The sequence below is a fragment of the Coenobita brevimanus genome, chromosome 98 (genome assembly GCF_032717465.1).
Source record: "Coenobita brevimanus isolate Jiangsu-jjx chromosome 98, ASM3271746v2, whole genome shotgun sequence".
Lineage (NCBI taxonomy): Eukaryota > Metazoa > Arthropoda > Malacostraca > Decapoda > Coenobitidae > Coenobita > Coenobita brevimanus.
Window position 1 is genome coordinate 27,356,742 of NC_137051.1, and position 10,214 is coordinate 27,366,955.

A 10,214-nucleotide genomic window follows, 5' to 3' on the forward strand; every position below is an offset into this window, starting at 1 on the left:
ATATATATATATACCGGGATATATTTCACCAACGTTCTCCGCATTTAACATCCGATGATGTGCACAAAAAAAAAAAAAAAAAAAAAAAAATCAACTGTAGTTTGAAAGTCGAAAAGACAACGGGTACAGTACACACAAGGCTTAGATTCTGATGACTTTGATTTTATGAAAACTAGTTTAATTCAGGTTCATTGGGAAACTACTAAAGAGTTTCAGTGACGAAGAACCAAGGATTTGATAGCAATAGGCCTGTCTCATGAGAAGCATACCAAGCATAAGTTACTTATTGTAAGAACAGAAAGGGTGAGGTAATTGACAGTGTGCGGTAGGCTACATTATAGCCAAGGCTGTTTTGGCGGTGCGACGAAATACCGAATCGGCGGTTATTTATCGAATCGGGATTCTTAATAATATAATTTCACACATTATCTCATATCCGGTAATATATATATATATATATATATATATATATATATATATATATATATATATATATATATATATAATACTGTACGTTTAACAATTAAAAGCAGGAGTCAGAGCGAAAACATGCTAAAGTTAGCGGGTATTTCCCCTCTAAATCGCCAACACGCCATAGCAGACTTCTGTTTTGGATAAGTATTGGTTTACAGTGCAGATAAATGTAATTGTATGTTAATCAATGTTTACACAAACTAGAAGTCTGTGAAGGGGAGTTATCGAGCAAAGACAAAACACTTTCGCTAACTTTAGCAAGTTGTTGCTGTGAACCCTGATTTTTTATTAAAAGTTTAACACAAAAAATTAACCGAATTTCAGGTTATTAGGTGTGTATGAACCTATATGATGATGAAAAAGGCAATTTCCAATTAAAAGCGTTGACTCGGACCCGATTCAGTGAATGACCGCCGATTCGGTAATTCGTCGCACCCAATGAGCTCTAACATGAAGAGGCGTTCTCATGGGCAGCGCCGTGTACTTTGTGTGGCCGCCGCCAAGGGTAGAGCGCGGCGCTGATGATGTGTATGCATTACACCCGACACCCGTGCCTTTTGAAATCAGCCGATGAATTTGGAAAATATAGTGCCATGGTCCACTGCTCAGCTTATGTAAGCAACAGAGAAACAGAAACAGCAAGCTAAGAACAGTATTCCAATTGCATTACCACGGAGGAGGCGATGAGTGCGGGTGTTTCAGTGTGGCGGCCAAAGTCACACGCTCGGTGCGGAGATGGCCCCTGCATACTATAGAGCTCAGTGGTCGCACCCTTGTCAAGGTGCAACAGTGGAGGTTTTGAGCCAACTGACAGAAAAATATATGTCACAGGTGGTTGGTAGAGGTACTGCAAGGCAGGTATGGAACCAAGCACCAGAATGAGATTTACAGAGCTAGATTCTGTAATCGTACAAATAATCTTTACGTAATTGACATGAACCACTAACAGCCTGCTTAAAAAGTCTTGAAAGTACAGGTACAGCACGGAGGAATTTTTCGTGTAGTCCAGTGGTTCATGGCACCCGAGACTGCAGCAGCTGTGCAGGATAAATGAACACTTCAGTGGTGAAGGACCCGGCAGACATCAGCGTGAAGCTGGGAGATGAGGACCCCTTATACAGTTTATGTGGCAGATATGGAAGACCCTGAAAACTGTTTCATCTGCGCCTGCATCTGCCACAGGCGCTAGCTGGGTCTTGGCAACTAAGCTGTATCATATGGAGGGGCTGTCTCTGCAGCAAGCGTGTGACTTGGGCTGCCACATTGAAACACCCGCACTCGCCACCACCATGGTAATGCATTGGAACACTGTTCTTAACTTGCTGTTTCTGTTTCGTTGTTGCTTCCATAAGCTGAGCAGTGGACCGTGGCACTTTATTTTAACCGCGCAGTGGACTATGGCACTTTATTTTAGTTGTGCAGTGGACTGTGGCACTTTATTCTATCTGTGTAGTGGACCATGGCTCTACATTTTCCGGATTCATCGGCTGATTTCAAAAGGTGCGGGCGTCAGGTGTAGTGCCGATGTCTGTGAGCGTCGTGCCTTGAGAGTAAATGTAGAAAAGAGTAGAGCGATGGTTGCTAAGAGAGAAGGTGACTTCCAGTGTGATGTTACAATGAAGGAAGAGAGACTGGAATTGGTGAGAGTTCAAATACCTGGGTACAGTTACAGAAAAGAGAGGAAAATGTGCAAAAGAAGTGGAAAGTAGAGTGACACAACGAAGGAAAGTAGCTGGTGCAATGAAGGCCTTGATAAGAAACAGAGGCTTGAGTGTTGCCGCTCCACGAGGCTTTCATGAAGGAGTGTTAGTGCCAACTTTAACATATGGATTTGAGACTAGTGTGGCATGGAAATGAAAAGTCAAGAGTGAAAGCAGTGGAGATGGGACTGCTGAGGAATGTAATGGAGTACAGAGAGTGGATAGGATACGAAATAATGTGATTCGTGAAAGACGTGGAGTAAGGAAGTCTGTGGACACCAGAATCGAAGAGAGTATACTGAGATGGTATGGTCATATGGAGAGAATGGATAACAATAGTGTGGTGAAAAAGGTATATCTGAGCAAATTTGAAGGAGAGAGGAGGCGAGGTAGGCCAAGGAGAAGGTGGAGGGATATGGTTGATGAGTGTGTGAGGAAGAGAGGTTTGGAAGTCGGTGAGGCTAGGGAACTGACAAGAAATCGAACTGGCTGGATGAATATTGTGAGGAGAAGTGCATGATCAAGGATTTGGCACCCCTTTTTAACGTGACAGCATCCGGAATGACTCAATCGGATACGTTTATGTGAAGCTACAGAACGTGGTGAATGTTTTTTGGCGTATCATATAAGAGCCAGGATTCCGGGGGCTTGAATGGTGACTGACTGGAAGCATGGCCCATTGGATTGAGCAAATCTGGGCTGTCTGGACGTTGCTACTCCTCACCCTGCCCAAGGGTGGGAAAGGAGGTCCGGCTGAAGATGATGATGTTGAATATTGCCACCCCAGATTAGGGACCTGAAGCTCACGCATTTACCTAGTACCTTTGCACTTGTTAATCGAACCGCCTTGAGAAAGATAACAGGTAAATTGACAAATCCCTTCAGTCAGAGGACGCCATTTGCATTGTATTCTTTCTGTCGTCTGATGATTATTCAGACCATTGGAAGTGGAGGGGTTGAAGGCAGTCTTTTATCAGCACGTTCACTACAGTTGGTATTTCTTGAGCTGAATTAAATAGTCTGGCAGGAGCAGCAATGAAATACAGATGGCGTACTCTGGCCCCGTGACCTTGTTATTCAACCATGATGTCACCAGACGATTTCACTGGGTAAAGGAGCATCCCGTGTCAGCCAGGAGGTTAATAAAGACTAACTAACCCCTCCAGGTGGCAGTCTCTCCTAAGCCGAATAAAACCGGCTGTGGATAGCAAGGGACAATGTAAAAATGTTAACACCTTCAGTCCAATGACACGTTTTTCATTGTGCAGGATTCTTGCTAAGTCAAGACCGGGTACTATTTTATTCAGTTTGGGAAGGACCTGTACCTGAGGAGGTGGTGAAGGATGTATGGAACTTTAAAAATCGTCCGGAAAAAAAAAAAGTAATAAGGTTGAAGAGGCTACTATGGTGGTGGCGACCATCGTCCACTCACGATGTAATGCTGCCTGCTTTTTCCTTCACCTTTATCATTCTGTTAGTGTCTGTCCTTCCTTCCTGTTCCTTTTTTTTTTCTTTCCTGTCATTTTTTATTCCTCGTTCCACTTCCGGGGGCATTACACTAAGTGACGAGCCTAATGGTTTCTGTGACCCAGGAAGTCATTTACATCGCTGGATGGTAACCACATGACTAGATAACGGAGTGATGTGGAGCCTGCTATGGTGCCTTTGCTACCTGGGCGGAGACGCAAATGTGTCATCCATCCAGGAATCAAACCTCCACACTTTTCCCAGAGCTTTGCTGTGGCGAAGGAACATCGGTTTACTACACGGGTGGTTGCTTGCCTGCGACAGGTGGGTCTGTTCGGGCAGGGAGGCCGAGCTTGATCAATCTCTCTCTCTCTCTCTCTCTCTCTCTCTCTCTCTCTCTCTCTCTCTCTCAGGAAATACCTGTGTGCTTTGCAGGTGGAGTGGAGGCCCGATGTGTGTATCAACTTCCTGTCCAGCTTCTTAGACTACCTGAAGAGGAAGGTGATGGAGGAGCCAGAGGAGGTGCACGTGTTCCGTCGTGAAAGGTACGTGTTGAGGCACTACATCCCCACAGAAGCACGTACTGACCTTCTGCCCCTGTGGTATCGGGACCAGCTCTTTGGACACGATTCACCCAGTCACTGAACATCGGGTGAATACATACAAAACACCAGCTGTATGACATAATGCCATTCTTGTACCACATAACATCACGATTTAAAGTTCAGCCACACTTCCTTTCCGACTTCTGCATTGTAAGGTGGAACATGAAAAATTTGATACATTGCGATATGAAATCCATCCATCCATCATCCACTTCTTATTTGCACAAGCAGGAGCGTAGGGGCCCCACGCTCCGGGACTAAGCTGCTCGGTCCTGATATTTTAGGCCAAGGTGACCAGCCTCACTGTCCCCTGAGTGGCATAATGTGAGTGATAAGCCTCAGCCATTCCTCGAATATAAACCTTTACGGACTTTGTATGGTTGGAGAGGATTAGCCTACTAGACCACATGCATCATTTGGTTATACGGTTACCACCCAACGTAGTATGTGGTTTCATGGATGATTACCTGATTTGACTGACCTGTGCAGCTTATACGTATGAGGCGAGAAGGGTGTGTTAGTTTCGCGGCTGCTGATTGGCCTCCGATGAAGTAAATCTACAGCTCTTCTTATTTTAACGCATATATATGTTTATTCTTAAATTGCCCGCAGTATAAGCAGTCATTTTAAATATGGAATAATTTTCGAACCTAAAGAGTTCAAAATTAGCTTAAAAAGTCTACTGTTATCAAAGAAAATTAAAGTTGTTCATAAATTTTATAAAACGATGAGTGACGTTTGAAGTAAATTATCCGCCCACGGTGTCCACCCACGTCCGTATGTTGCACTGCATCCACCCACGGTGTACACCTACGTCAGCATGTTGCACTATAATATCCACCCACGGTGTACACCTACGTCCGCATGTTGCACTACAGTACATATCTGTATTTACTTCAGTGACATCATTGGCGGCCAATCAGCAGCCGCGAATCAAACACGCCTTACTTGCCCCATACATCTCAGCTGCACCGGTCAATCAAATAGACTATAGAAACCATTTAGCCTGTCTCTCAGTGTAGAGTCACTTTAAGGCTACAGTGCATGGAGTGAAAGGATGATGAGTGCCCCCACCTACCCCAAGTGGATAAGGCAGTATGAGGTACACAAGAGAAAGGTATAAGTGAGGATTCTCTGTGACATTCAAGAAGGAATGAGACTGCTCGTAAATAATATGCTGCCAGGGAAGGGTCGCTGCCTTTTGCTCGTTAATTTACAGTGGTAAGTACAGCACATGTAACACATTATTAGCTCACACACCTGACAACACATCTTACGCTAGTTTTATTTGATTTCATAGCGAAAAAATGAAAGTCGCTGTTTCTGTTCTATCTCGTGTATCTTTTATATGAAATTGTGTTTGTAGCCATTACTCGTCTTTGTAACGGGAGATTACTGTGAAGACCAGCTTTCATAACGGTAACAGCCAATTAGGAGTTCGAGATTATAGGCCAGGCTACCTTAGTCCATTGTGCACTGAAGGGTAGGTGACCAGTTTACTTCTCTTGGTACAGTACATGGCATTATGTGATGAAAAAACCTGCCCAGTCACCTCTTGGGGTCGAACCCATGCAAGGTCATCACGCCCAATTAGGACGTTCTAGCCACTGTTCCCCCATCCAGCTGTCAGAGGAATACGCGTGTTCTTCAATCCACCAGTCAGAGGAATACGCGTGTTCTGCCATCCACCAATCAGAGAAATATGCGTGTTCTGCCATCCACCATAACCAGAGGAAGACGTCTGTTCTGCTGTCCATCAGTCAGAGGAACAAGCCTGTTGTGCCATCCACCACAATCAGAGGAATACGCCTGTTCTGCCATCCACCAGTCAGAGGAGTACGCCTGTTCTGCCATCCACCACAATCAGAGGAAGACGCCTGTCCTGCCATCCACCAAGTTCAGTTTTTGCTTCAACATTTACCATCGCTTCAGCATTTACCAACCCTTAGGCGCTGGTAGTCAAGTAGTGAGAACACCCCGGTAGGAGGAAAGACTTTGCTACGCGTGTAGGTTCCATCTCAAAGAGGTGGCTGGAGGCTTGACGTTCATGTGATGCCATCAGGGAAAGCAGGCTGGCCATCTATCCTTAAATGTCGTGGACTGTAGTAGAGAAGCCTTGGGTCCCTGCACTTTGATGGAGGCATTATGGGATTGGCTGTTTTTTTTTTTTTTGTCGCAACTCTAATTATTTTGCTTCAGAGACTTCGTAAACGCCTCGTCCTAAGCGATTTTATTTTGCACATTGCGCCTTACGAATTGGCTTGTATGTCACGGATGCAGAATGTGTCAATGTGAACCCCTTCAGTCCCATGACGAATTTGTAAGTTTTAATCTTGCTACGGATTTTATTAATATTCAGGAGGGTCTCGGCAAGGGACGGGGTTAATGAAGGCCATCTAATCCTTTCGGTCAGAGAAAAAATCCTAACAAGTTGCCTCCAAAGTGAGTATAATCGCGTGGGAACTGCAAGGATAAAAAAGACGTCAGCGGATTGAAGGGTTAACTGCCTGACTGAAACCGATGAAGTATTTTTTGTTTTATTCGTGTTGCCTCCAGACGATTTTAGCGTAATCACGTCAGTCTGTTTAGGTATTGTAAATTTTTATTCACGCTATTGCCCGCTGATTGTGTGTGTGTGTGTGTGTGTGTGTGTGTGTGTGTGTGTATCCAGCTTAGAGCATAGGTTGTGTGTGTGTGTGTGTGTGTGTATCCAGCTTAGAGCATAGGTTTCATTGTGTGTGTGTGTGTGTGTGTGTGTGTGTGTGTGTATCCAGCTCAGGGCATAGGTTTCATTGTGTGTGTGTGTGTGTGTGTGTGTGTATCCAGCTCAGGGCATAGGTTTCATTGTGTGTGTGTGTGTGTGTGTGTGTGTGTGTGTGTGTGTATCCAGCTCAGGGCATAGGTTTCATTCTGTGTGTGTGTGTGTGTGTAGTAATGGAATATAGCCAGCATCTAACCCTTCCAGTTCAACAAGTATGTCAGTCTAAATAAAACCATCTCAAAGTAGGAAGAGTAACAGTAAAAAAAAAATCGCCTGCCGGTGTTCTGGGGTTTAAGAGGCTGTTCAGGTGGAAGGCCTAGAGGGGGCGTTGTTTCACCCCTTCACTACGAGGCGTCCCCTTAAGCTGAATAAATCGGACTGGAGGAAGCAGAAGTAAACAAAGCGTCGTGGGACTGAAGGGGTGAAGCTGGTGAGAGAGAAATTGAATAGTTGGAAGGCTGTGAATTAGTCGCCAAGGAAGATGCATTACGAAGTGTCTTGTGGCAACAAAATGATTACCGTACCATTAATTTCACATAACAATGTAATTAGCGTGTAGTTCATTATATTGGTCGTTACTGGTTTTAGCCTGTTATAATCATTCTTAGTTTTATAGATACATTAACTTTATTGTGTGTTACAATACAATAAACAGTATATATTTTTTAAGTTTAATGTAAACATTTAAAAAAAAACATTTATTATGTTCTTAGTGCTGCATTAATTAAAACAACCTTGAATTACAGATGAAGTATTTTCATAGTTTGTAGTTACCTACTGTAGAGGTGGTAAAAATGTTAATGCATAACTTTTACACTGAATAAAAATAAAGAATATTTCAGAACATTTTGAGTACGATTTGCCTCCTGTTTCGTTATTTTGCAGGCAATATATTTCCTTAACTCCCTCAGTGCCAGGATATATATATATATATATATATATATATATATATATATATATATATAATAGACGATTTGGGAATATATATTGTGGCGACGCGATTAGCGAAGGCTGTGTTTGGCTCATCCACTTCAAAACATTTCTCCTAAACTGAATAATGTCGTCCGAAGGCGAAGTGCTCCAGTGAAATATCAGAACCTACACCCTGTTGGTGGTGGTGGTGGTGGTGGTGGTAGTGGTGGTAGTGATGGTGTGATCCTTACAAAGTGGAGTGACTAATATTTGCACCTCGCTTCCACTCGCAGCTTGTCTCTCGGCAGTCTGAACACGGGGTGAGTTTGTAAGGTGTTGCGTAGCTGGTGAAATCTGGTGTGTTGTGGGAAAGACTCAGTTTGCGTTACCGATGTTCACCCTGCATCATTTTCTGCTTTTCATTACGCCAGTTGATTGGCTGGGCTCAAATGGTCGTGGAGAGAGCGGACGTGTGTGCTGACCTCTCCAGTTATAGGGCTGCCCTACCGGCATAAGTATTTTTTATTTTTTATTTTTTTTATCTCTAGCGTGCGATAAAGTGAGGCTTGCTAGTACTCATTTCCCTCCCGTCCCTGTTTAGTGATACAACATGTGTTTGTATTTACTGAGATTACCTTTGCCTACCTAGCTCAGGAGTGATCCCTCCACTAATCGCTCTAGAGTTTGAATAAACAGACGCGAGAGTGGTTTGAGAGGGTAATCTCAACCTTAGTTGTTTTACTCGAGGTGTCTTGTTCCTAGCTCGTTTTCTGTTTCCATTTCACCCGCCAGGGGGAGGTGGTTACTAAGGCAGACGCCTCTACTGCCTCTTCCCTCTTGAGGGGGGGAGGTGTTCCTGACGATAGTAGGCATGTTGACGGGACTAACCGCCCCCAGAATGACAGGCGCCAGACTCGTACCCTTGACCTACCTGTAGGGAATGTGACTTTTGTTATGTTACAGGCTCTTGGTTCATCTCTCCCGTCCAGTCTCAATCCTTTCATTATCAAGAAGGTGACTGATGGTTGTGCTGGAGAGGTGGAACATGTAAAAAAAAAAAAAAAAAAAAAAAAAAAAAAAAAAAAAAAAAAACAAACGGATATCCCTTAGTCAAAACTTAACTCGTCCCAGGTAAAGGATTTGCTTAAAGTGCGTAAGTTCCATTGCTACGATGTTAAACCGAAGATCCCGGTTTCCATGAATTCTTGCAAGGGTGTTATCACTTGCAGGGATCTCATGGTGATGAGTGAGGACGATATCGTACTTGAACTTCCTCAACAAGATGTAATTCAGGCTAGATTCATTACCTGACACTCAGAAGGCACGAGGACAGAGACTGCAACTATTATCTTGACGTTTGGTAAAGTTTCTCTTCCCGATTATGTAAAAGTTGGTCACGAAATTAACGTCCCTAACCCTCTTCGCTGTTTGAAATGTCAGCTGTATCGACATAGTGACAAGCTATCTCGGGCTTCCCAATCAGCATAAGGCAAGTGTGCATCTCAGGGTCGATGCTGAACACTGCACATCCGAGATTTTATGTTGCGTTCACCTCACTTCACTTCAAGGGATTGTCCGAAGTGGAAGGAGGGGAAAGAGGTCTGCACAGTGAAGGCAACTGAAGGCATCTACTAAGAAGCTAGGAAGAAGGTGAAGGTATTGCATGCAACTCCCTCACCGAATACCTCCTGTGCTTCAGCAGTGATGTCCCGTCCTGTGATGTGTTCTGTAGAGACACAGACTGACCCTGCCTCTGTTACTCATGCCACTCGCTCTGCCTCTTCATCTCAGTCCCCTGTCTAATCCAACTCCCTTATTAATATTCCTGTCATACTTCCTACTCACAGGGTGCTGCTGCTGCTGCTTTTGTCAGTACGGCCTAAACCGAAGTCTGAGAAATCTGGTAAGATTCATTTGACCACTCTTTCCAAACAGTCACGTCCTCATGTTCCTCCTGCTCCTGCTTCGGTGATGGAGAAAAGAGCTTTCCCTTAGGAGAGTCTGGAAACTTTGGAGTTGATGAAAATGTGGAGGTTTCCGTTTGCCACTCGCCTGTTGGCTGGCGGCATAAAAAAACTAAGCACACTGAACCACTTCGTAAATCATAACTGTCGCATTCACTGAGTTACAGTGGAACTGTGGAACTCTGGGAAAAATTGTAAGATATAGCAATCCTGCTATCAATACACAGACCAGACGTTCATTTGTTTACAGGAGACGCTTCCATGGTTCACGCTGATCCTCTACAGCTCAAACACTATCACCCGAATAGAAGATATGATGGTCACTGATTTG

General features: G+C 44.1%; 1 protein-coding gene across 2 annotated transcripts in view; it reads left to right on the forward strand.

The window, feature by feature from the left end:
- Positions 1-4,601, forward strand: part of LOC145414100 (decapping and exoribonuclease protein-like) — a 144,614-nt gene extending 140,013 nt beyond the window's left edge. For both annotated transcript variants that reach the window (XM_080283659.1, XM_080283660.1), the window contains one exon: positions 4,077-4,601. In XM_080283659.1, coding sequence (XP_080139785.1) covers positions 4,077-4,286 — 210 coding nt within the window. In that variant the 3' untranslated portion in view covers positions 4,287-4,601. The remainder of the gene's footprint in view (positions 1-4,076) is intronic.
- Positions 4,602-10,214: the final 5,613 nt, after the last annotated feature.